At 46.4% G+C, this 27,773-nt stretch overlaps 1 protein-coding gene across 1 annotated transcript in view; it reads left to right on the top strand.

Annotated features, from left to right (window-relative positions):
- Nucleotides 1-27,773, top strand: part of LOC138286368 (M1-specific T cell receptor alpha chain-like) — a 331,184-nt gene that overhangs the window by 93,570 nt on the left and 209,841 nt on the right. The window contains exons 3-4 of the mRNA XM_069226528.1: nt 7,628-7,824; nt 7,999-8,099. Coding sequence (XP_069082629.1) covers nt 7,628-7,824; nt 7,999-8,099 — 298 coding nt within the window. The remainder of the gene's footprint in view (nt 1-7,627; nt 7,825-7,998; nt 8,100-27,773) is intronic.

Below are 27,773 nucleotides of genomic sequence, written 5' to 3'. Positions count from 1 at the left end.
AAGACTTCCTTGAATGCTGATTGAATTTGGTAAATATGAAAGGAAAATGTACAATTGCATTGTATTTCTTTTTAGGTAACCAACTGCTGATTTTGATAAGAGCCCTAGTTAGGAGTTTTCCAAATTAATGTTGCTAAATTGTTTTTGCATGAAATCCCACCTGCAGATGCTAATTTGAGGTTAGAGGAGGATTCATTTGATGCACGATGCAATTTGAGACCTTGTTATGCTGACTAATGTATGCAATTAGCTCATTACAGATTATAGTTTTAGTGGTTTGCGTTGCTATCATCGAATGTATTGTTATTCAAATGCTGCATAGATTGCATCTTTTTCGCCGTTATGGACAGCTATTAATGTTCATTTACATATATCATTTGGTGTTGAGACACATTTATATCGTGCTAGCTTTGTTAATATAGGGAAATAAATTCATTAACTTTGAATGAACTGGTGTGGTTATTCATGGCCGAAAGGTCATGGTTCGCCGAAATGTTTTCTGGATTAATTGTGAAGTGTTATGTTGATCAGGGCATTGCTGTTCGTTATTGATTATTGATTTGATTAAATTGACTAATCTCGGGTAAAGAGAGCCCCACTTGGTCAAAAGATTCATCGACCTAAGAGCGTCCAGATACAGGTAATTTATTAGGTCGGAACGCTCTATCACTACTCAACCTGACCTTAGAAGCACAGTGCCAAGAGCCACCACATTCTGTGCAGACCTCTGCTCGCTCTGCACCCTCAGCTTCATTATGAACTTCTGGTTTCCATCACTCACCCTCCTGAGCGTCCTCCTTGGTGAGTACTACGTATTTACTCAATGATAACAGATGAGGGCAGTACTATTAAAATTATTGCTTGTTATTTTTTTCAGCAGGGGCATTCACAAATGATGAGGTGATACAACTGAGATTAGAGGTGTGGGGCAAACAAGGAGATACAGAGACATTGAGCTGCAGCTATTTCCCAAAAATTAATTTCCCCTGTTTCTTCTGGTACCGGCAGTACCCCCACCAAGGCCTGCAACACATCCTCCGAAAGCCAGGGAAACCCTCAGCCTGCTCCCAGGACATGGCAAGTGTCACAAATGGGAGTGTGACATCTGTGGCCAACTCAAGTTTCACCAGCATCGCCATCCACCAGCTGGAGGTAGAGGATTCAGCAGAATACTACTGTGCCGCAGGAGATGCCGCACAGGGGCACATCGCCAGCCCAGCACTGTACTGAAACCTCAGTGACCTAAAATCAAGGGCCATAAAAGATGCTGAATGCTGGTGCACCACCATAGCTTCAGTGTACAGAAACCTCAGTCTGTGACCTAAAATGAAGAGCGTTCGGAGATGCTGACTGGTGGTGCACCTCCGTAGCTGCAGTGTTCAGAAACCTCAGTCTGTGACCTAAAATCAAGGGCCGTAAAAGATGCTGAATGCTGGTGCACCACCATGGCTGCAGTGCACAGAAACCTCACAGTCTGTGACCTAATATCAAGGGATGGAAGATGCAGAATGGGGGTGCACCACCATAGCTGCAGTGTACAGAAACCGCACAGTCTGTACCTTTGAATGAAGGACCATGGGAAATGTAGCATGGTGTTGCACCTCCACCACAGGACTGTAGAGAAACATCTAGGGCCATTGCAGATGTAGCACAGTGGTTCAACACCACCCAGCAGTTTTCAGACAACTCTGACTGCAGGAACATACCTTTTTTGCATGGTCACCCCCAATTATTTTGGATTGATGCTTCTGTTTTTTTCGCTCTTTGTACCAGGACTCTACTAACTAGACACCAGTGCATGTGCCCTATACCCTAAATCGTGTTATGTTATATGTTATTTTATAGTATGTTAAGTTATGTGTTATGTTATGCTATGTTATGTGTTATGTGGTGTGTGTTATATGTTATGTTATGTTTATTTTATGTTATTTTATAGCATGTTATATTTTATGTTATGTTATGTTAAATTGTTATGTTACGTTATGCTATGCTATGTTATATGTTATGTTATGATATGTTATGTGGTGTGTGTTATATGTTATGTTATGTTTATGTTATGTTATGTTATGTTATGATATGTTACGTTCTGTTATGTTATATTATACTATACTATGCTACATTATGTTATGGTATATTGTGATATGTTATGTGTTTTTGTAGAGTACAAAAGGGAGGGAGGGTATCCTGGCACTGAGGCACGTCGGAATTTGCTCTACTCTTAAATGGCATCTTTAACTCACCTAGAAGTCTCTAATATGATGCAAAGTGTACCCCAGGCGTCTAAAGTAAATATCACTTGTGGGCCTCTCGCACCACAGCTAGAATGCCAGTGCAAACATGACTTCAGGCCTACCTTTGTAGCGTAGCTGCACAGTGTGAAAACTGAAAAACCAACCTGCCAATATAACGTTTGTTGACAAGCCTAACCCTCCTTTTAAATATTATTAACTCGCTACAAGGTAGACCTTAATACCCGTAAGGCTTGGTGTGTCCTTAAAAGTCCTTAAAAGTGACAAGGCTACAAAAGCTATTTTTACTGTAGCTGTTTCCTAGGAAAGCATTGGGACATAATATTAAAAAGGCATGAAAATATCTCTGCCTAGAAAACTGTTACAAAGTTCATTCTTCGACATTCAGAATATGTATTACGAGACCGATTCACTAGTAAAGTCAGATTTGTAATACATATTTTGGAATATGTATTTTTATAACTTGAATTTTCTTCCTGCCTGAAACCTCTAGAAGCTATTTTTCAAGAGCTTCCTACTGTCACCCAGGGGCTGACTAGCCCCTTGATAATATGTGAACTGGCTCCCAGAGGTAAGACAAAGGCCTTGTGTGTTGGGAGGTATTCTTTTCCTCTTGCAGGATGACCATCTGGACTGACCCAACAAAGAGATCTACCCTGTTGCAGGCACTTGTTTGGTTACACCTGGATAGGGCCCTCTTTTGTTCACCTAGTCAGGTAGGCACCAATTTTGGTGGGAAAGGGGCTGCCACCAGAACTGGTTTAAAGTGATAACAGGGGAGGGGTTACTTATTTCCCTGGCCACACAGCAGCTCTGTAAAAGGAAAGAAAGGTTCTTCTGTCATGGTTTTAGGTGGAGAGGAGAACTGTTGAATTGTTGGCAGTAGGGCACACAGGAACGTCTGCAAAAGTGGCTAAAGTTACCCCGGGAACCTTTTCCCTATTTATTAGGGATGTGCCAGTAGTCACTCCCGTCCACTGGCTAGTGGAAGTCATAAATGTGCCAACTTAGAGCACTCTCCTCAGATCATTACTGGAATTGTGGAAGGAAGAAGAACGATTTCACCTGCTGTTGAGTCCTGTGAAGAGACCAGAAAGACTAGAACTGCTCCAACTTGTTTCCAGGACAATGAAGTGGACTCCAAGGGTCAGTTGACTGACCACCTGTTAAGCCATAGGAATATAAGAAGCTGCTAGAAGCAATTTCCTGAATGGCCCAGCTGACCAGTTCCAACTGGACCTGCTCTGGACCCTGCTGATAGCTTTGTTGGAGTGATTTCTGACCCACAAGTACTGCTCCTGAGTTCCTAGGACCATTGCCATGTCAAAATGTGCTCCTTCTAACATGAACAGAAACGTACGCTTTAGACACTTTGGGGCAGATTTATCACTCAATGCAGCAAGAGACCTTGCTTTTCTGCACTGTGTGAAAGGTGGGAATGCACCATATTTAACATTATATGGTACATTCCTGTCCTCTCCTTGCGCTGTTCACTTTTGGTTGCCTATCACCGTCACAAGCACACTTCTACCATGGTGTGGGAGCGCCTGCATTGCAGGCAGGATTGTTAATGAGTAGGAAAGGACACCTTCCTGCACAAGAACAATTCTTACAGTAATTTTCCTATTTCTGTGTACTGCAGAATGTAGCACATGTAGAAAGAGGGAAGAGCAAGGCAAAAAAAGATATTTCTCCTCGTATGCCTCCCTTGGGAAGGTGTAACATTTTCCCATGATTTCCACTCATGGTAAATTTGGGGATGCACAAAATGAATCAGTGGATGCTTTGGGACACCCATGCTCCACCCATGGCACGCCTCTCTGGGGCAGAATTACACAAGGTAGCAACTTGCACTGCCTTGCATTGCTCCAGATTTACCAGGCTCCACAGGGCCATGCAAGATGTCCTTGAATAGCTTAGTAAATCTTATCTAGGTTTTGTGTCGCCCTTGCGTTACATTGTCTGTCACTGATAGGGGTCTTCCCCCCTCTCCACAGGTTCCCCCACACCCCATTCCTCTCCAGACCCTCCCTTCATACATGCATACATACACACATTCCCACATTCATCCACGCATGCATACATCCATTCACACACACACACATCTGCACTCACTTACATACATACACGCAGAAATGCATATACACAACCCAACATACATGCACTCACACCCCCAAACATGCACACACATACAACACGCAACACACACCCGCATACAGACACGCACAGACATACACACACACCCCTCACACACACACAACACCCCCCTAATCCCATCCCCTATCGGAGCACCCACTTACCTGTGTGCAGGGGGTCCTCCGGCAGGAGACGGGATGGGGCGCTGCTGCTAGCAGCAGCGTCCACCAGCAGAACACCACCAGGCCATAATAATTCTCATAATATGGACGGCGGCGGTCTACTGGTGCAGCGCTGCTGCAGGCAGCAGCGCCACCTTACCACCACCTGCTGGCATGGCCACAGCCAGATTTCTGCCATTCTTCTGGCAGAGATCCTGCTGTGGTCATAATACTGCGGACGGCTGGCACCTGCAGTGACGGTCTTTTGGCGGCCGTCGCTGCGGTAGTAGGCGGTTTCCTAAATAAGATGATAAGACTTCTAACTGGGTAGAGTGCATTCCTGTCCTTTCCCCTGCACTGGTGCACAATGGGCTACCTAGCATCAACACAGGTGCTCTAGCGCCATGGTGCTAAGGTGCCTGCATAGCAGGCATGATTGTTTTTGTGCAGGAAGGGGCGCCTTCCTGCACAAAAAATTCATTTGGAGCATATCCCTCACTCTATGTGTGCTGCAGAGTGCAAAGGGGAAGCAACTACGAGAAAAACAAGATATTTCTCCTCATTATGTCTCTCCTGGGGAGGTGTATCTTTGTGTGGACATTCCCAGGTTTAGCATGATTGATAAATCTGGGAATGCATTGAAAACCATAGGAGCTGTGTGGGGGCACTCACACAGTGTCCATTGACAGTGTAAGGCAGCACAGCAATTCACACTGCACTGCATTACTCCACACTCTTGGAGCCACCCATTGTAGGAGGCTGGACTGGCTTGCAGTGAGTACCAAGGGGTACTTACACCTTCCACCAGGCCCAGGTATCCCTTATTAGTGTATAGGGTGTCTAGCAGCTTAGGCTGATAGAAAATGGTAGCTTAGCAGAGCAGCTTAGGCTGAACTAGGAGATGAGTGAAGCTCCTACAGTACCACTAGTGTCACTTGCACAATATCATAAGAATACACAATACACAGATATACTAAAAATAAAGGTACTTTATTTTTATGACAATATGCCAAAAGTATCTCAGTGAGTACCCTCATTATGAGGATAGCAAATATACACAAGATATATGTACACAATACCAAAATATGCAGTAATAGCAATAGAAAACAGTGCAAACAATGTATAGTCACAATAGAATGCAATGGGGGCACATAGGGATAGGGGCAACACAAACCATATACTCTAGAAGTGGAATGCGAACCACAAATAGACCCCAAACCTATGTGACCTTGTAGAGGGTCGCTAGTACTGTAAGAAAACAGTGAAGTTTAGAAAAATAGTCCACCCCAAGACCCTGAAAAGTGGGTGCAAAGTGCACCTAAGTTCCCCAAAGAGCACAGAAGTCGTGATAGGGGAATTCTGCAGGAAAGACCAACACCAGCAATGCAACAATGATCGATTTCCAGACGAGAGTACCTGTGGAACAAGGGGACCAAGTCCAAAAGTCACGATCAAGTCGGGAGTGGGCAGATGCCCAGGAAATGCCAGCTGTGGGTGCAAAGAAGCTGCCACTGGATGGTAGAAGCTGAGGATTCTGCAAGAACTACAAGGGCTAGAAACTTTCCCTTTGGAGGATGGATGTCCCACATCGTGAAGAGTCGTGCAGAAGTATTTTCCCGCAGAAAGACTACAAACAAGCCTTGCTAGCTGCAAAGCTTGCGGTTAGGGTTTTTGGATGCTGCTGTGGCCCAGGAGGGATCAGGATATCACCAATTGCTTGAGGAGACAGAGGGGGCGTCCAGCAAGACAAGGAGCCCACTCAGAAGCAAGCAGCACCTGCAGAAGTGCCGGAACAGGCACTATGAAGAGGAGTGAAACAGTGCTCACCCAAAGTTACACAAGAGAGTCCCACCCTGCCGGAGGACAACTCAGGAGGTTGTGCAATGCAGCTTAGAGTGCCGTGGACCCAGGCTTGGCTATGCACAAAGGAAATCCTCGAAGAGTGCACAGGAGCCAGAGTAGCTGCAAAAGACGCGGTTCCCAGCAATGCAGTCTAGCCTGGGGAGGCAAGGACTTACCTCCACCAAACTTGGACTGAAGAGTCACTGGACTGTGGGAGTCACTTGGACAGAGTTGCTGAGTTCAAGGGACCTCACTCGTCGTGCTGAGAGGAGACCCAGGGGACCGGTGATGCAGTTCTTTGGTGCTTGCGGTTGCAGGGGGAAGATTCCGTTGACCCACGGGAGATTTCTTCGGAGCTTCTAGTGCAGAGAGGAGGCAGACTACCCCCACAGCATGCACCACCAGGAAAACAGTAGAGAAGGCGGCAGGATCAGCGTTAAAAGGTTGCAGTAGTCGTCTTTGCTACTTTGTTGCAGTTTTGCAGGCTTCCAGCGCGGTCAGCAGTCGATTCCTTGGCAGAAGGTGAAGAGAGAGATGCAGAGGAACTCTGATGAGCTCTTGCATTCGTTATCTAAGGAATTTCCCAAAGCAGAGACCCTAAATAGCCAGAAAAGAGGGTTTGGCTACTTAGGAGAGAGGATGGGTTAGCAACACCTGAAGGAGCCTATCAGAAGGAGTCTCTGACGTCACCTGCTGGCACTGGCCACTCAGAGCAGTCCAGTGTGCCAGCAGCACCTCTGTTTCCAAGATGGCAGAGGTCTGGAGCACACTGGAGGAGCTCTGGGCACCTCCCAGGGGAAGTGCAGGTCAGGGGAGTGGTCACTCCCCTTTCCTTTGTCCAGTTTCACGCCAGAGCAGGGCTGAGGGATCCCTGAACCGGTGCAGACTGGCTTATTCAGAGATGGGCACCATCTGTGCCCATCAAAGCATTTCCAGAGGCTGGGGAAGTCCTTTGTTCTGCCTTCCTGGGCCATGCCTGGCTGGACCCCAGGAGGGCAAAATCATTTTACAGTAATCAAAAGTAATTTAATGAGTGGAAGGGCATACATAGAGTTAAAAATGTCTTTGAGGAGTCAGAATAAGGACTTTTTTTTAACTATGACTAGGTAAAATGACCGAATATGATAATAGGAAGAAGAACATTGTAAAAGTCACTGTCAGTCAATTTGGCCACAAAAGGCCACTCATTCACCAGAAACAAATTATGAATAGTTACCAGAAAAATGTTCTGTCTCACAGATATTAGAGGGCAGAGATAATGACCCATCTGCAGTGGCAGGGGTGGAGACTATACAGACCGAATACCGGCAGCTTGTGGTCTTGGAGGAGGAAGAGGGGGGAATAGCTGCCTCTGACCCAGGACCTCGTTCAGCAGCAGGCCAGCCCCAGCCTTCCAGACACTACTTCGCCGTTGCCTCCACCAGGTCCAGGTCCAGGTACTGCACCTGCTGCCACCTGCTCCTACTCTGATAGGGCATTACTCCAACGATCCCTCCAGCGGATGGACCACATGGACAGCCGGCTCACCAGGATCGTGTGGAGCCTGGACCAGCTTCAGATCCAAATTGAAAATTCCCTCTTCTGAGCCCATTTTTTATTTTATGTTTTAGTGGTAGACTTGTTGTGGATGAAGAGTGTGAGAAGGGAGCTGGGACTGGGTTTCAGTTTGGACTTTCGTTGGACTTTTTGGGGATGGGGCTATTTGTTCGGGGTGAGGGGTAGGCCTGTTGTTGGTGGAAAGGGTAGGATTTCTATTTGTTAAAACTGGTTAATTTATTTCACTTGATTTATGCCTCTAAGGTGTATTTTCATTTTTTTAATTTGCACTGCTGTCATTTGATGTAGCTTGTCTTTTAAATTAGGTAGAAAAGTGTAGGAGGCTGGACTGGCTTGTAGTGAGTACCAAGGGGTACTTGCACCTTGCACCAGGCCCAGTTATCCCTTATTAGTGTATAGGGTGTCTAGCAGCATAGGCTGATAGATAATGGTAGCTTAGCAGAGCAGCTTAGGCTGAACTAGGAGACGAGTGAAGCTCCTACAGTACCACTTAGTGTCACTTGCACAATATCATAAGAAAACACAATACACAGATATAATAAAAATAAAGGTACTTTATTTTTATGACAATATGCCAAAGTATCTCAGTGAGTACCCTCAGTATGAGGATAGCAATTATACACAAGTTATATGTACACAATACCAAAAATATGCAGTATAGTCTTAGAAAACAGTGCAAACAATGTATAGTTACAATAGGATGCAATGGGGACACATAGGGATAGGGGCAACACAAACCATATACTCCAAAAGTGGAATGCGAACCACGAATGGACCCCAAACCTATGTGACCTTGTAGAGGGTCGCTGGGACTATTAGAAAATAGTGAGGGTTAGAAAAATAGCCCTCCCCAAGACCCTGAAAAGTGAGTGCAAAGTGCACTGAAGTTCCCCAAAGGACAAAGAAGTCGTGATAGGGGAATAATGCAGGAAAGACACAAACCAGCAATGCAACAACGATGGATTTCCAATCTAGGGTACCTGTGGAACAAGGGGACCAAGTCCAAAAGTCACAAGCATGTCGGAGATGGGCAGATGCCCAGGAAATGCCAGCAGTGGGTGCAAAGAAGCTTCTCCTGGACAGAAGAAACTGAGGTTTCTGCAGGAACAAAAAGGGCTAGAGACTTCCCCTTTGGTGGACAGATCTCTCTCGCCATGGAGAGTTGTGCAGAAGTGTTTTCCCGCCGAAAGACCGCCAACAAGCCTTGCTAGCTGCAAATCGTGCAGTAAGCGTTTTTGGATGCTGCTGTGGCCCAGGAGGGACCAGGATGTCACAAATTGCGTCAGGAGAGAGAAGGGACGTCGAACAAGACAAGGAGCCCTCTCAGCAGCAGGTATCACCCGAAGAAGAGCCAGAAACAGGCACTACAAGGATGCGTGAAACGGTGCTCACCCAAAGTTACACAAAGGAGTCCCACGTCGCCGGAGACCAACTTAGAAAGTGGTGCAATGCAAGTTAGAGTGCCGTGGACCCAGGCTTGGCTTTGCACAAAGGATTTCCGCCGGAAGTGCACAGAGGCCGGAGTAGCTGCAAAAGTCGCGGTTCCCAGCAATGCAGTCTGGCGTGGGCAGGCAAGGACTTACCTCCACCAAACTTGGACTGAAGAGTCACTGGACTGTGGGAGTCACTTGGACAGAGTTGCTGGATTCAAGGGACCTCGCTCGTTGTGCTGAGAGGAGACCCAAGGGACCGGTAATGCAGCTTTTTGGTGCCTGCGGTTGCAGGGGGAAGATTCCGTCGACCCACAGGAGATTTCTTCGGAGCTTCTAGTGCAGAGAGGAGGCAGACTACCCCCACAGCATGCACCACCAGGAAAACAGTCGAGAAGGCGGCAGGATCAGCGTTACAGAGTTGCAGTAGTTGTCTTTGCTACTATGTTGCAGTTTTGCAGGCTTCCAGCACGGTCAGCAGTCGATTCCTTGGCAGAAGGTGAAGAGAGAGATGCAGAGGAACTCTGATGAGCTCTTGCATTCGTTATCTAAAGTTTCCCCAGAGACAGAGACCCTAAATAGCCAGAAAAGAGGGTTTGGCTACCTAGGAGAGAGGATAGGCTAGCAACACCTGAAGGAGCCTATCAGAAGGAGTCTCTGACGTCACCTGGTGGCACTGGCCACTCAGAGCAGTCCAGTGTGCCAGCAGCACCTCTGTTTCCAAGATGGCAGAGGTCTGGAGCACACTGGAGGAGCTCTGGACACCTCCCAGGGGAGGTGCAGGTCAGGGGAGTGGTCACTCTCCTTTCCTTTGTCCAGTTTCGCGCCAGAGCAGGGCTAAGGGGTCCCTGAACCGGTGTAGACTGGCTTATGCAGAATTGGGCACAAATGTGCCCAAGAAAGCATTTCCAGAGGCTGGGGGAGGCTACTCCTCCCCTGCCTTCACACCATTTTCCAAAGGGAGAGGGTGTAACACCCTCTCTCAGAGGAAGTCCTTTGTTCTGCCATCCTGGGACAAGCCTGGCTTGACCCCAGGGGGGCAGAAACCTGTCTGAGGGGTTGGCAGCAGCAGCAGCTGCAGTGAAACCCCTGAAAAGGCAGTTTGGCAGTACCCGGGTCTGAGCTACAGACCCGTGGGATCATGGGATTGTACCAACAATGCCAGGATGGCATAGAGGGGGCAATTCCATGATCTTAGACATGTTACATGGCCAAATTCGGAGTTACCATTGTGAAGCTACACATAGGTAGTGACCTATGTGTAGTGCACGCATGTAATGGTGTCCCCGCACTCACAAAGTCTGGGGAATTGGCCCTGAACAATGTGGGGGCACCTTGGCTAGTGCCAGGGTGCCCTCACACTAAGTAACTTTGCACCTAACCTTTACCAGGTAAAGGTTAGACATATAGGTGACTTATAAGTTACATAAGTGCAGTGAAAATGGCTGTGAAATAATGTGTGCATTATTTCACTCAGGCTGCAGTGGCAGGCCTGTGTAAGAATTGTCAGAGCTCCCTATGGGTGGCAAAAGAAATGCTGCAGCCCATAGGGATCTCCTGGAACCCCAATACCCTGGGTACCTCAGTACCATATACTAGGGAATTATAAGGGTGTTCCAGTATGCAAATGTAAATTGGTCAAATTGGTCACTAGCCTGTTAGTGACAATTTAAAAGAAATGAGAGAGCATAACCACTGAGGTTCTGGTTAGCAGGGCCTCAGTGAGACAGTTAGGCACCACACAGGGAACACATACATATAGGCCACAAACTTATGAGCACTGGGGTCCTGACTAGCAGGGTCCCAGTGACACATAACAAACATACTGAAAACATAGGGTTTTCTCTATGAGCACTGGGCGCTGGCTAGCAGGATCCCAGTGGGACAGTGAAAACACCCTGACATACACTCACAAACAGGCCAAAAGTGGGGGTAACAAGGCTAGAAAGAGGCTACTTTCTCACACAACCCCCCCCCCCCCAAACGAAGGACAATAAGGCTAACCTTGGCCAGTTGAGACTTTATTGTCTAAGTGGTGATAAGTAGAGAGTAGCTCTGCAATAGACTGGTTACTCCCTTTAGGATGTAAACCACCCTGTTTGAAGTTTTTTAGCTAAGCAACAATGTGAAGATGTCTTTTCAGAGTTTCTATCAGTAAGTTTTAGTTTAGAGCAGTGGGAATTGTCCACTGAACCTATGTGTAGTGATGGAAAGGCCAGACAGGGATGCTGTCTCAGAAAAGCCATAGCTGGGCAAAAACTTTGTCCATATGGCTGGAAGAGAGAACAGGGATGCTGTTTCTCTTGAGTTGGAGCAGGGCAGGGATGCTGTCCTATGAGCTCCACACTAGGGCAGGGATGCTGTCCTAAGTGTTGTGAGGCAGTGCAGGGTTTCTGCACTAAAGTTTCTCTGGGAGGGTTGGAGGGATGCTCCATTTTAACTAAAATGGTGCTGTTTTTCTCACCAATGTTAGTTATCCCACAGAGAGGTACTTCTACCTCAGGGAGTCCAGCTTTGCCAGCTGATGATTCCCTTGGAACAGGTGCCACCCCAGGAGAGGTTTCTCCCACCACAGGAATGGTATCCTGAATGGTAGGGTGGTTAGGGGATACTGTGATACCCTTTTTGCCTGTTGATGGAGAGGGATCCTGAGTTTTCAGGCCTTCTCTCCTTTGCTTTTTCATTTCAGTAGAAATGAGAGGGAACAATTCCTCAGGGATGCCCAGCATGGCTGCATGGGCATAAAACTCTACATCAGCCCAACCTGAGGCCTCTAGGTCATTACCTAAGAGACAGTCTACAGGTAAGCTAGGTGATACTACCACCTGCTTAGGGCCAGTAACTCCACCCCAACTAAACTGAATTATAGCTAAGGGAAGAAACTTAGTGGAGTTATGGACATCAATAATCTTATACTGTTGTCCAATGATGTGTTGATCAGGGTGCACTAGGTTTTCAGTCACCAAAGTGATACTGGCACCTGTGTCCCTGTAGGCCAAGGCCTCAACACCATTTATTGAAACTGTCTGCCTGTACTTATCCATTGTAAGGGGACAAGCAGCCAGTGTGGCAAGGCCAATGCCACTAGGTGTGACAGAAACTGTCTTGGGAGTGACTACCCCAGTTTCTACTATGGACCCATAAGTGAACCCAACTACACCCTTAACTTGACTGTTGCCAGCAGTCCCACCACTAGTACCACTACTGCTAGGGGCACTAGAGCTTGATGTATTAGTGGTGGTAGGCTCAGGGGGTTTACCTGGACAGGACTTATCCCCTGGCCTATGGCCTCTGTTTTTACACACAAAGCACCAAGGCTTTTTAAATTGTGTAGGTTGAGAAGAAGAGGAAGAATTTGTTTTATCTCCACCCCCTGAAGAGTGTTTAAGATTTGAAGTGGAATCTTTGGTTTTACCCTTATCCCCATGCTTATCTTGAGATTTTTCGCCATCTTTCTTCTTATTGTTCTCTTTGTCACCCCCTGTATGAACTTTTCTGTTCACCCTTGTTTTGACCCATTTGTCTGCCTTCTTTCCCAATTCTTGGGGAGAGGTCAGATCAGAGTCCACCAAGTACTGGTGCAACAAATCAGACACACAATTATTAAGAATATGCTCTCTCAGGATCAAGTTATACAGGCTGTCATAATCAGTAACTTTACTGCCATGTAACCACCCCTCCAAGGCCTTCACTGAATGGTCAATGAAATCAACCCAGTCTTGTGAAGACTCCTTTTTGGTCTCTCTGAACTTTATCCTGTATTGTTCAGTGGTTAAGCCATAACCATCCAGGAGTGCATTCTTAAGAACTGTAAAATTATTTGCATCACTTTCTTTCACAGTAAGGAGCCTATCCCTGCCCTTTCCACTAAATGATAGCCATAGGATAGCAGCCCACTGCCTTTGAGGGATATCCTGTACAACACAGGCCCTCTCAAGTGCAGCAAACCACTTGTTAATGTCATCCCCCTCCTTGTAAGGGGGAACTATCTTGTGCAGATTCCTTGAATCATGCTCTCTTGCAGGATGACTATGGGGAATACTGCTGCTGCCACCATGGGTTTCAAAACCCAACTTCTGTCTTTCCTTCTCTAATTCTAAAGACTGTCTATCCAAATCCAGCTGTTGCTTCTTAAGCTTCAGTCTGGTTTGTTCCACCCTCATCTTATTGAGTTCCCTTTCTAACAATCTGTCATCAGGGATGGTGGGAGGGACATTCCTAGACACAGAAGTATGATGAGAATGAACAGAAGGAGACCTGTCCCTTACAGAGGGCACCCTAACAGCTTGGCTAACAGAAACATCAGTTCTACTGTGATGAGAAACAATGCTCTTGCTATGATGTGAGACAACACTATCTGTATGGTGTGACTCTACATCAGTACCAACTATGCTAGACTGTCTAGTAATGGGCAGGCTGAGAAGTTTCTTTCCTGAATCTTTTTCTGGGGGAGTCCCTGGATCAGATTGGGAACCATTAGCTACTTTTTCAACAGATGGGGCACTTTTAGCCTTATCTTGTTCTCTAAGCATGTTAAGCAATAATTCCAAGGAAGGATTCTTCCCTACACTCAAACCTCTCTCTATGCAGAGACTCCTTGCTCCTTTCCAGCTAAGGTGATCATATGCAATCTTGGACAGATCAACATTTTGGCCTGTGCCAGACATTTTTTAGAGAGAGTTAAAGTGATAGAAAAAGAGAAAAAAGTTTTCAGAACTTTTAGAAAGACAGAAAAAAACTTTTTAAACTTTTTAGAACTTTTTAGAAAGTTAGAAGTACTTTTCAGCACTTAGAAAAGAGTGAAAAGAGGAAATGCAAAACTTTTTAGCAATGTGTACACACACTGAACTTGTTTTGTATATTTTTCTCTTATGAAAAGGACAATGACAAGAGTGGTAAGTAGTCTCAAAGCACTTATCCCACCGCTGCACAACCAATGTAGGAGGCTGGACTGGCTTGTAGTGAGTACCAAGGGGTACTTGCACCTTGCACTAGGCCCAGTTATCCCTTATTAGTGTATAGGGTGTCTAGCAGCATAGGCTGATAGATAATGGTAGCTTAGCAGAGCAGCTTAGGCTGAACTAGGAGACGAGTGAAGCTCCTACAGTACCACTAGTGTCACTTGCACAATATCATAAGAAAACACAATACACAGATATACTAAAAATAAAGGTACTTTATTTTTATGACAATATGCCAAAGTATCTCAGTGAGTACCCTCAGTATGAGGATAGCAATTATACACAAGTTATATGTACACAATACCAAAAATATGCAGTATAGTCTTAGAAAACAGTGCAAACAATGTATAGTTACAATAGGATGCAATGGGTACACATAGGGATAGGGGCAACACAAACCATATACTCCAAAAGTGGAATGCGAACCACGAATGGACCCCAAACCTATGTGACCTTGTAGAGGGTCGCTGGGACTATTAGAAAATAGTGAGGGTTAGAAAAATAGCCCTCCCCAAGACCCTGAAAAGTGAGTGCAAAGTGCACTGAAGTTCCCCAAAGGACAAAGAAGTTGTGATAGGGGAATAATGCAGGAAAGACACAAACCAGCAATGCAACAATGATGGATTTCCAATCTAGGGTACGTGTGGAACAAGCGGACCAAGTCCAAAAGTCACAAGCAAGTCGGAGATGGGCAGATGCCCAGGAAATGCCAGCTGTGGGTGCAAAGAAGCTTCTACTGGACAGAAGAAACTGAGGTTTCTGCAGGAACGAAAAGGGCTAGAGACTTCCCCTTTGGTGGACGGATTTTTCTTGCCGTGGAGAGTTGTGCAGAAGTGTTTTCCCGCCAAAAGACCGCCAACAAGCCTTGCTAGCTGCAAATTGTATGCTAAGCGTTTTTGGATGCTGCTGTGGCCCAGGAGGGACCAGGATGTCGCAAATTGCGTCAGGAGAGAGAGGGGACGTCGATCAAGAAAAGGAGCCCTCTCAGCAGCAGATAGCACCCAGAGAAGTGCCAGAAACAGGCACTATGTGGATGTGTGAAATGGTGCTCACCCAAAGTTACACAAAGGAGTCCCACGTCGCCGGAGACCAACTTAGAAAGTCGTGCAATGCAGGTTAGAGTGCCGTGGACCCAGGCTTGGCTGTGCAAAAAGGATTTCCACCGGAAGTGCACAGAGGCTGGAGTAGCTTCAAAAGTCGTGGCTCCCAGCAATGCAGTCTGGCGTGGGGAGGCAAGGACTTACCTCCACCAAACTTGGACTGAAGAGTCACTGGACTGTGGGAGTCACTTGGACAGAGTTGCTGGATTCAAGGGACCTCGCTCGTTGTGCTGAGAGGAGACCCAAGGGACCGGTAATGCAGCTTTTTGGTGCCTGCGGTTCCAGGGGGAAGATTCCGTCGACCCAAGGGAGATTTCTTTGGAGATTCTAGTGCAGAGAGGAGGCAGACTACCCCCACAGCATGCACCACCAGGAAAACAGTCGAGAAGGCGGCAGGATCAGCGTTTCAGAGTTGCAGTAGTCGTCTCTGCTACTATGTTGCAGTTTTGCAGGCTTCCAGCGCGGTCAGCAGTCGATTCCTTGGCAGAAGGTGAAGAGAGAGATGCAGAGGAACTCTGATGAGCTCTTGCATTCGTTATCTAAAGTTTCCCCAGAGACAGAGACCCTAAATAGCCAGAAAAGAGGGTTTGGCTACCTAGGAGAGAGGATAGGCTAGCAACACCTGAAGGAGCCTATCAGAAGAAGTCTCTGACGTCACCTGGTGGCACTGGCCACTCAGAGCAGTCCAGTGTGCCAGCAGCACCTCTGTTTCCAAGATGGCAGAGGTCTGGAGCACACTGGAGGAGCTCTGGACACCTCCCAGGGGAGGTGCAGGTCAGGAGAGTGTCATTCCCCTTTCCTTTGTCCAGTTTCGCGCCAGAGCAGGGCTAAGGGGTCCCTGAACCGGTGTAGACTGGCTTATGCAGAATTGGGCACAAATGTGCCCAAGAAAGCATTTCCAGAGGCTGGGGGAGGCTACTCCTCCCCTGCCTTCACACCATTTTCCAAAGGTGGGAGGGTGTAGCACCCTCTCTCAGAGGAAGTCCTTTGTTCTGCCATCCTGGGACAAGCCTGGCTTGACCCCAGGGGGGCAGAAACCTGTCTGAGGGGTTGGCAGCAGCAGCAGCTGCAGTGAAACCCCTGAAAAGGCAGTTTGGCAGTACCCGTGTCTGAGCTACAGACCCGTGGGATCATGGGATTGTACCAACTATGCCAGGATGGCATAGAGGGGGCAATTCCATGATCTTAGACATGTTACATGGCCATATTTGGAGTTACCATTGTGAAGCTACACATAGGTAGTGACCTATGTGTAGTGCACGCATGTAATGGTGTCCCCGCACTCACAAAGTCCGGGGAATTTGCCCTGAACAATGTGGGGGCACCTTGGCTAGTGCCAGGGTGCCCTCACACTAAGTAACTTTGCACCTAACCTTTACCAGGTAAAGGTTAGACATATAGGTGACTTATAAGTTACATAAGTGCAGTAAAAATGGCTGTGAAATAATGTGTGCATTATTTCACTCAGGCTGCAGTGGCAGGCCTGTGTAAGAATTGTCAGAGCTCCCTATGGGTGGCAAAAGAAATGCTGCAGCCCATAGGGATCTCCTGGAACCCCAATACCCTGGGTACCTCATTACCATATACTAGGGAATTATAAGGGTGTTCCAGTATGCCAATGTAAATTGGTAAAATTGGTCACTAGCCTGTTAGTGACAATTTAAAAGAAATGAGAGAGCATAACCACTTAGGTTCTGGTTAGCAGAGCCTCAGTGAGACAGTTAGGCACCACACAGGGAACACATACATATAGGCCACAAACTTATGAGCACTGGGGTCCTGACTAGCAGGGTCCCAGTGACACATAACAAACATACTGAAAACATAGGGTTTTCACTATGAGCACTGGGCCCTGGCTAGCAGGATCCCAGTGGGACAGTGAAAACACCCTGACATACACTCACAAACAGGCCAAAAGTGGGGGTAACAAGGCTAGAAAGAGGGTACTTTCTCACAAAAAGTGTATGTCATTTACTTAGACCCGCCCTCTACTGCCCTCTGCAACTATAGTGACCACTAGGGGATGATTGACATTGCCTACTTTGCCTACAAAAACCTAGATACACACAAACAAAAGCTTCTTCAGTAGAAGTTAATTACTATTTAAACAAGTTCACTTCATTCCATAGTTGTTCGCTTACCTGAATAGATGAAGTGAGGGGTAATACCTCAGTCTTCTTACTGCAGGGTTTTCCCAACATGGCATCTTAGGGGGTTGGTATTAGCAGTAGCTGGCTAGTGCGCTAACAGGGAAGACAGAAGGTGCCACTCCCACCTCTGCACACTCCACCTACAGGATTAATCAAAGGGTTATCCATCACTGTCAACTAGATTGAAAGAAAACAGAGAGTTAGAGAGTCATATATTATATCATAACTTTAGGAACACTGAGACCAGAATACCATAATGACAGTATTTGATATACAACAAAAAAGACCTGATATGATAATAAAACCTAGCAATATCAACTGCTTCTGAGCAATGGTAGGGAGCTAGTATTTAAAAACGAAACTTAGGAAATGAAATCATGGAGTCAGGAGAAGTGGGCTCAGAGTCAGGAATGGTTGGACAAGGTTAAAAGTTTACGCAACACACAACACAAGGCCTAAATGATAATGTTGCTACAAACAGTGTGGAATATTGCCCAGTTAATAGAAGGTCATGCAGTGAGTTGGTGTCGCTTTCACCACATATGCCACAGCAAGTGTGTGATCCATTTATGGTGTAAAATGAAGTCCCACCTCAATACATCACAAGCCTGGGGAAGAGGGTTAAGGGCTTGACGAATGGATAGGAAAGGGGATTTGGGGGAAGGGGTGACAAAGACAAGCACTACACAAAAGAAAACACAACACTATTCATCAGGATGCTGAGAAGCACATCACCATCAACCTGTTGTTGAAGGAAACGATGAGGGGATGAGTACGGCACAGTTCAGTTAAATGCATTGCAAGCAGTCCTTCTGCCCCAGAGGGACCCAAGATGGTATATCTTTGAATGTTATGTCATCTAGGTTGGAAAAATGCAAATTTTGGAGGATTGAAGGTAGCCCAACCAGTTCTAGAATGTATGATTGTTAAATGGAAATGATGCTGTAAAATGGTACTGTATTGCCAAATTGGGCGATGCATCTCCCCTCTTCTTGGAATGTCCATCCCTGTGCTGCCTGTCTGAACCTGTCCTGTAGGTGTGCTGGAGTGTTGCGCTTTCACCAAATTTTGTTCATGCATGCGAGGACTAGGAGAATGTCTGAGTACTGAAAAACGTTATTATAGAGTAAAGGACACAAGGAAGCAAGGTAAGCTTCATGAGGAGTCAGGAGTGTACCAAGAAGACTCAGAGGCAGAGCAAGACATAAGAGGAGTTTCACTTTTGCCCTTTGGGCCAGCAGTGCAGCAAACACATACTCAGCAGCATTTCCCAACAACCCACCTCTCTCCAGTCCAAAACTGAGTGAGTACTAGGCCTAGAGTCTTTGCCATCTTCATATTTTATCTCTGAAGTTGATATTTTTTTTGTCCAAGCTGTTGAGCTAGTGCTGCCCTGAGGTCTTCCATCCTCAACTCCGTCACAGTCCCAAACCGAGTGAGGAAGAACAGTGTAGTGCACTGCTGTTGAAAAACAAATAGACAAACAGAATTTGAGTATTTCATGTAGATTTTGGTAACTAAAATAATTGGTCTGGTCCCAGAAAGGAGTGGACCCTGCAGGTAAATGTTGCTAAGTTTGAAAGGCCAATCACTTTCAGGAAAAAAGTATCACATATCAGCCCCAAACATTACAAATAATTGAAATAAAAATTACAAATTTGTTAAACTCTCTCCCTCACACAGCCATCACATACATCATCAATCATCACTCACAATCACTCTATATATCACCACTCATTGGTGCAAAAGTTAATAGTTACCTCTTCCAATCCAAGCACAGTGGTTGATATAAAATATTATCTTGTTTTTGATGGTATCCACAAATTGGAATTTGGCATTGTCACTGGCAGTCTTTTAATCAATGATCTTCTGGGGCAAACCTGCTTGGTAATGCAAAACAAATGATAGGCATTGGCATGTGAGGAGGCAGGCATCATCTCCAATGTCCTGAAGGGTATGTGGGGGTTTCCTAACTGCACACAACACGGGTACAACTCCAATTCATCCATATATGTGAATAAAAAATGGTGGGGCAGCATAAATGTGACATAAACATAATGTTCCACTAGCTATTTTATTTTTGCAAATAAAGAAACGAAGAAAGAAGTTCAATAAGGTATCATTCAAAAGTTCTATGGTGGCACTGGCATATTCAGTCTGGGAATTAGAGTTTGTCCTCAAACTCAGGTGATTCACCCAGAAGTTGGTCAGGAAACAAACTTGATTCTGACCAATTATCCTCTTCCAACTCCTGTGGTATGTTTCGGAAACTGTGTATTCAGGTGGTCTAAAATGCTGGTTCATTTTGATCATGGTTAATCTTTCCACATTTTGAGGCAATAGACTGGTCCTTCTCAGTGTAACATCTGTGCCAGCTGCACTGAACACACGTTCAGCAGACACATTGGCTAGAGGACAAGTCAAATACTTTATTGCCAGCCTGCTGAGCTCTGGCCATTAGAAAATCATCCCATACCAATACATCAATGGGCTGTGATCCACATGCTCCTCTTTTGGGTCATCCAGGAACTCCTGTAACATCCTCTGAAGTGTCATTAGTGCTGCCACTTGCTCAACCTCTTTTGCCTTTGCCTCTGTACTGGACTTAAGACCTGCCACTTGAAACCAAGCAAATGCAGAGGTTGGGTCAGATTCTTGGGATGCTGTTGTTGCCAGTGTTCTTGTTGACTGCTGTGAGACAAGACTGCCCTTTATAGAAGTTGAAGGTGGCACCCCAGAACTGCGAAGTGGAACTGTAAACTTCAGCTGTTCTTTTTCCAGTTCTCTGGCTTGCTCAACAATCCACCTCTTGTATTGTGAAACATTTCCTTCAAAAAAAGTTGCATGATGTTTTTTTCATATCAGTTGACTGGCCTCCAGTACAATAATGTGAACCTGACTTACCTTGATTATCACTTGCGTGGCAAATGGAACATATTACAATGTTCTCTTCCTGTTTGCTAAGCGCAAAGCAGTCCCAAACATTCTTAGGGAGCTACTGCCAATGCCTGAAGAAGAACTAGAGGTATTTGGGTGAGTTGATTGCCTCTCTGTAGTGCATACTTCTACTGGGGTAGGGGTTGATGCAGGTCTCTGCTGGGGCCTTACAGATATGGGTGCTGGCAATGCTGCATGTGGCACATCCCTCGGAGCAGCTAGTTTGTAATATCAAACTCCTCTGTGCCCGCTTCCACAATGACTGACTCATTATCATCACCCTCCTCATTACCCCCCCTTCCATGATTCTAAGGCTTTCTGGAACTTTTCTTTTTCCTTGTCTGTCCTGGCATCTCCCAGACTCATGCCCCTATAATCGTCATCAGAAGTAGTGCTTGAAGAAGATGGTGGAGTTGTACCCTTCCTTTTTCTTGCTGGAGTTCTGGGAGCAATTGATTCTAAAAGAGAAGATTATTTCTCAGCAGGAATGCACAACCTCCTGCTCTGCTCCAACTTCAGGAAGATCTACTATTGTTGATTGCGGCTGCCGTCCACTTCGCTCTGTTTCCTGAATTATTTGGGTACTATTTTGTGAAATTCAACATCATGCCATGAATGTAGCGGTTGCCTCACTGACAGATATGGTCTTGGGCTTAGGTTGGGGTGGTGCTGTTGATGCAGGAGCGCATGGTTCTTCCCCAGAGGTCATTGTGGAAGGCACACATCTCTCGAAAAAGGCTTTGGTCAGCACACCACTGATGGAAAGGCTGCCTTTTCTCACTGACCACTTTCTTGAGAGCAACTTTCTTTGGGAGCTTCTTCAAGCTCTCAGTTGGCAGTGGCACTAAGCTCCGCAAGCAGAAGAGATTGGCGGACTTAACTGTACAGGCCTTCTCTTTGGCAGTACTGTGGGTGAGGTGCCATGTCTTTTCTTGTCCACCTAAAAGCAACCAAGCACAAAAAACATGTAGTTAGTAAAATATAGTATTGTTGCAAGTTGAAATAGTACAGACACAAGGAACATTAGTGCAGTTGGTTACTTATATAATAAACACCAATTGAATCAAACAATTTATAGGTCAAAACACACCACCACAAAATAAAATTTCATTTCAAATCAGGCAGCACAACATGTAGATATAGCTTTTTGCTTTATCTCCATCTATTTTAAAAGAGAGACCTGTGGTAGTCAAAGAGAGGTGTATGGGTAAATGGAATAATCCTTAAAAAAATATGGCAGCAGGGTGTTTCAGGGCAAATGGAATATTCATTAAAATAATGTTATGCTGCTGGTGTGTCTGCAGTGCGCTGCAGCTAGGGTGTCCAGGGGGAAATGGAATTATTACACATCTAAAGAAACTGAGGCCTGATTTAAGGAAAGTGGCACTGCACTCAGTGCAGCACCACTTTCCTTGCACCCACTTAGCGCTCCTTGATGCCACCATGTGTGCACTGTATCCAAAATATGGCGCACTATGGCAGTAGTTAGGGAACTAGAGTCAAAATTTCTGACTCTAGTTTAGAACTTTGCAGGATTAGCAGAGAATGTTGAAGCTAATCCTGCAAAGCCTATTGAGGCCCATTACCATCAAAGGTGCCTCTTTTTAACACCTGGTTTGAGCAGGAGCCTAAAGGGCCAAAAAATTATGCAGAGAAATCTTGTTGATTTCTTTGCACTATTGTTTTGGCACCCCTAACGGTGGAATGCCCCTTTGCATACATTATGCCTGGTGCAGGCATAATGTAGTGCAAAAGGTTACAAAGTGGTGCAATGCATGCACTGCGGCACTTTGTAAATTTAGGCCCTCATTTATACTTTTTCATGCAGAACTGCGCTAATTCCCCCATTTCCTCTGTGTCTCAGAATTCCCAAGCCTCCCACCCTGAGAATAACACCATGGAAAGGGAACTCAGAAAGCTGAGGTTGGAAGAGGCCAGACTGAAGCTAAGACAGCAACAGTTGGCCTTAGATAGGGAATCTCTAGATGTAGAGAGGGAAAGGCAGAGGTTGGGGTTAGTTCCCCATGGTGGGAGCAGCACTGTTCTTGATTGTAATCTTGTAAGAGAACAAGATTCTAGGAACCTGCATAAGATAGTCCCCCCTTACAAGGAGGGGGATGCCATTAACAAGTGGTTTGCTGCACTTGAGAGGGATTGAATGATACAGTTAGTCCCTCAAATGCAGTGGGCTTCTATCTTGTGGCTATCTTTTACTGGTAAGGGTAGGGATAGGCTCCTTACTGTCAGAGAAAGTGATGCTAATAATTACAAAGTTTTGAAGGATGCACTTTTAGATGGATTTGGCTTAACCACTGAACAATACAGGATAAAGTTCAGAGATAAAAGAAAAAAGTCATCTCAAGACTGAACAGACTTTGTAGACTGTTCAGTGAAGGCCTTGGAGGGTTGGTTACATGGCAGTGAGGTGACAGACTATGAAAGCCTGTATAATCTAATCCTGAGAGAGAATATTTTGAAAAATTGTGTGCCTGATTTGTTGCACCAGTACTTGGTAGACTCAGATCAGACCTCTCCCCAAGAATTGGGAAAGAAGGCAGACAAATGGGTCAGAACAAGAGTGAACAAAAAGGTTCATTCAGGGGGTGACAAGGATGGCAAGAAGAAGGATGGTAGGTCTTCTGACAAGGGTGGGGACAAAGATAAAAAAACATTCTAAGTCTTCATCAGGCCAACAAAAATCCTCTGGGGGTGGTGGGTCCAAATCCTCTTCTAACAATCAGAAAAAGCCTTGGTGTTATTTATGTAAAGTAAAAGGCCATTGGGCAAGTGATGCCACTTGTCCAAAGAAAAACACCAAACCTCCTACCACCAAAACCCCAACTGCAACCTCTAGTGCACCTAGTAATAGCAGTGGTGGTGGGAAGTCTACTACAAATAGCCAATCCAAGGGTGTAGCTGCGCTCACTATTGGCAGTGTGGTTGGGGTTGGTCTTGTTAGGGAGACCACAGAGGCTGTTTTAGTCTCTGATAGTGGCATTGACTTTGCCACCTTGGTTGGTTGTCCCCTTAATATGGGTAAGTACAAGCAACTACCCCTTATTAATAGTGTTGAGGTTGAGGCCTACAGGAATACAGGAGCCAGTGTCATTATGGTGATTGAGAAACTGGTTCACCCTGATCAACACCTACTTGGTCAGCAGTACCAAGTGACTGATGCTCATAACAACACTCTTAGCCACCCATGGCTGTTGTGAATCTCAACTGGGGGGGGTTACTGGTCCAAAGAAAGTTGTGGTAGCCACTGATTTGCCTGTAGATTGCTTACTAGGCAGTGATTTGGAGACATCAGCTTGGACTGAAGTGGTGTTGGCGGCTCATGCAGCAATGCTGGGCATCCCAGGGCATATTTTTGCTTTGACAAGGGCTGATGCCAAAAAGCAAAGAGGACGGAGAAGCTTGGATCCTGGAACAATGGACCAAGTGCTCCCAAAAGCTAGGAGTAGAAAGGGTAAATCCTTGCCCACTATCCCTCCCTCTCCAGAAGATTCTCATTTTGAGGAAGAGGAATCCTCTCCCTGTGCAGAACCTACACCAGAGGAGCTAGCAGCAGACACTGCTGAGCTTTTGGGTGCAGGGGGTCCTGTCAGGGAAGAGCTGAGTGTGGCAGAGCAGACCACACTAGAGGGTTTAAGATAGCAAGCTGTCATACAGCTGAATGGGTATATCACTAATAGCCATAAGGTCTATTGGGAAGACATTCTCCTTTATACTGAGTCAAGGGACCCTAAACCTGGAGCTGCCAGGAGATTGGTTATCCATTTGCAGTATAGGGAGTTTCTTCTGACCTTGGCACATGACATTCCTTTGCCTGGGCCTAGGAGGCTGGCCTGGTTTGTAGTGAGTACCAAGGGGTACTTACACTCTGCACCAGGTCCAGGTATCCCTTATTAGTGTAGAAGAGGTGTCTAGCAGCTTTGGCTGATAGAAAAGGGTAGCTTAGCAGAGCAGCTTAGGCTGAACTAGGAGACATGCAAAGCTCCCACTATACCACTAGTGTCATATGCAAAATATCATAAGAAGACACGATACACAGATATACAAAAAATAAAGGTACTTTATTTTTATGACAATATGCCAAAAGTATCTCAGTGAGTACCCTCAGTATGAGGATAGCAAATATACACAAGATATATGTACACAATACCAAAAATATGCAGTAATAGCAATAGAAAGCAACGCACAGTCACGATAGATTGCAATGAGAGCACATAGGTATAAGGCCAACACAAACTATATACTCTAGAAGTGGAATGCGAACCACGAATGGACCCCAAACCTATGTGAGCTTGTAGAGGGTCGCTGGGACTGTAAGAAAACAGTGAGGGTTAGAAAATTAGCCCACCCCAAGACCCTGAAAAGTAGGTGTAAAGTGCACCTAAGTTCCCCAGAGAGCACAGAAGTCGTGACAGGGGAATTCTGCAAGAAAGACCAACACCAGCAATGCAACAACAATGGATTTCCAGACGAGAGTACCTGTGGAACAAGGGGACCAAGTCCAAGAGTCATCTCAAGTCAGGAGTGGGCAGATGCCCAGGAAATGCCAGCTGTGGGTGCAAAGAAGCTGCCACTGGATGGTAGAAGCTGTGGATTCTGCAAGAACGAAGTGGACTAGGAACTTCCCCTTTGAAGGATGGATGTCCCACATCGTGAAGAAGCTTGCAGAGGTGATTCCGTGCAGAAATACCACAAACAAGCCTTGCTAGCTGCAAAGGTTGCGGTTAGGGTTTTTGGATGCTGCTGTGGCCCAGGAGGGACCAGGATGTCGCCAATTGAGTGAGAAGACAGAGGGGGCGTCCAGCAAGACAAAGAGCCCACTCAGAAGCAAGCAGCACCTGCAGAAGTGCTGGAACAGGCACTACAAAGAAGAGTGAACCGGAGCTCACCCGAAGTCACAAAAGAAGGTCCCACGACGCCGGAGGACAACTCAGGAGGTCGTGCACTGCAGGTTAGAGTGTCGGGGACCCAGTCTTGGCTGTGCACAAAGGAAATCCTGGAAGAGTGCACAGGAGCCGGAGCAGCTGCAACTCACGCTGTACCCAGCAATGCAGTCTAGCATGGGGAGGCAAGGACTTACCTCTACCAAACTTGGACTGAAGAGTCACTGGACTGTGGGAGTCACTTGGACAGAGTTGTTGAGTTCCATGGACCATGCTCGTCGTGCTGAGAGGGGACCCAGGGGACCGGTGATGCAGTCTTTTGGTGCCTGCGGTTGCAGGGGGAAGATTCCGTTGACCCACGGGAGATTTCTTCGGAGCTTCTAGTGCAGGGAGGAGGCAGACTACCCCCACAGCATGCACCACCAGGAAAGCAGATGAGAAGGCGGCTGGATCAGCGATACAAGGTTGCAGTAGTCGTCTTAGCTAATTTGTTGCAGTTTTGCAGGCGTCCAGAGCAGTCAGCGGTCGATTCCTTGGCAGAAGGTGAAGAGAGAGATGCAGAGGAACTCTGAGGAGCTCTTGCATTCATTATCTAAAGAATTCCCCAAAGCAGAGACCCTAAATAGCCAGAAAAGGAGGTTTGGCTACCTAGGAAGGAGGATAGGCTAGCAACACAGGTAAGAGCCTATCAGAAGGAGTCTCTGACGTCACCTGCTGGCACTGGCCACTCAGAGCAGTCTAGTGTGCCAGCAGCACCTCTGTTTCCAAGATGGCAGAGGTCTGGAGCACACTGGAGAAGCTCTGGGCACCTCCCAGGGGAGGTGCAGGTCAGGGGAGTGGTCACTCCCCTTTCCTTTGTCCAGTTTCGCGCCAGAGCAGGGCTGGGGGATCCCTGAACCGGTGTAGACTGGCTTATGCAGAGATGGGCACCATCTGTGCCCATCAAAGCATTTCCAGAGGCTGGGGGAGGCTACTCCTCCCCAGCCCTGACACCTTTTTCCAAAGGGAGAGGGTGTAACACCCTCTCTCTGAGGAAGTCCTTTGTTCTGCCTTCCTGGGCCAAGCTTGGCTGGACCCCAGGAGGGCAGAAACCTGTCTGAGGGGTTGGCAGCAGCAGCAGCTGCAATGAAACCCCGGAAAAGGTAGTTTGGCAGTACCCGGGTCTGTGCTCTTAGACATGTTACATGGCCATGTTCGGAGTTACCATTGTGACGCTATACATATGTAGTGACATATGTATAGTGCACACGTGTAATGGTGTCCCCGCACTCAGAAAGTCCGGGGAATTTGCCCTGAACAATGTGGGGGCACCTTGGCTAGTGCCAGGGTGCCCACACACTAAGTAACTTAGCACCCAACCTTTACTAGGTAAAGGTTAGACATATAGGTGACTTATAAGTTACTGTTAAGTGCAGTGTAAAATGGCTGTGAAATAATGTGGGCATTATTTCACTCAGGCTGCAGTGGCAGGCCTGTGTAAGAATTGTCAAAGCTCCCTATGGGTGGCAAAAGAAATGCTGCAGCCCATAGGGATCTCCTGGAACCCCAACACCCTGGGTACCTCAGTACCATATACTAGGGAATTATAAGGATGTTCCAGTATGCCAATGTAAATTGGTGAAATTGGTCACTAGCCTGTTAGTGACAATTTGGAAAGAAATGAGAGAGCATAACCACTGAGGTTCTGATTAGCAGAGCCTCAGTGAGACAGTTAGTCATAACACAGGTAACACATACAGGGCACACTTATGAGCACTGGGGCCCTGGCTGGCAGGGTCCCAGTGACACATACAACTAAAACAACATATATACAGTGAAATATGGGGGTAACATGCCAGGCAAGATGGTACTTTCCTACACTGGGCATTTGGGTCAGAGCAAAACTTGGGACAGACGTGTTCCATTGTTTCACTGACCTCACATGTCAGAGGACACTAAGTAGTTTTGTTGCTCCTGTGTGACCTGCCAAACCAGTGGCAAGACTGTTGGCACACCTAAGGCCCCCTTAATTCCACTTCCTGTGGTTGGGGTGCCCTTTGAAAGGGTAGGGGTTGACATAGTTGCCCCCCTTGACCCTCCAACAACTTCAGCCAATAGGCTTATCCTGGTGGTAGTGGACCATGCCACTAGGTATCCTGAAGCAATCCCCTTAAGGACCACTACAGCGCCTGCAGTGGCAAAGGCCCTCCTGGGAATCTTTTCTAGGGTGAGATTCCCTAAGGAAGTGGTATCAGACAGAGGTAGTAACTTCATGTCTGCATACCTCAAAGCTATGTGGAAGGAGTTGGACTATTCCTTGTCACCCACAAACAAATGGTCTGGTTGAGAGGTTTAATAAAACTCTCAAAGGTA

This window comes from Pleurodeles waltl, chromosome 3_2 (assembly GCF_031143425.1).
Source record: "Pleurodeles waltl isolate 20211129_DDA chromosome 3_2, aPleWal1.hap1.20221129, whole genome shotgun sequence".
Lineage (NCBI taxonomy): Eukaryota > Metazoa > Chordata > Amphibia > Caudata > Salamandridae > Pleurodeles > Pleurodeles waltl.
Note: the sequence above shows the minus strand (reverse complement) of the source record. Positions and strands in the feature narration are given on the sequence as shown.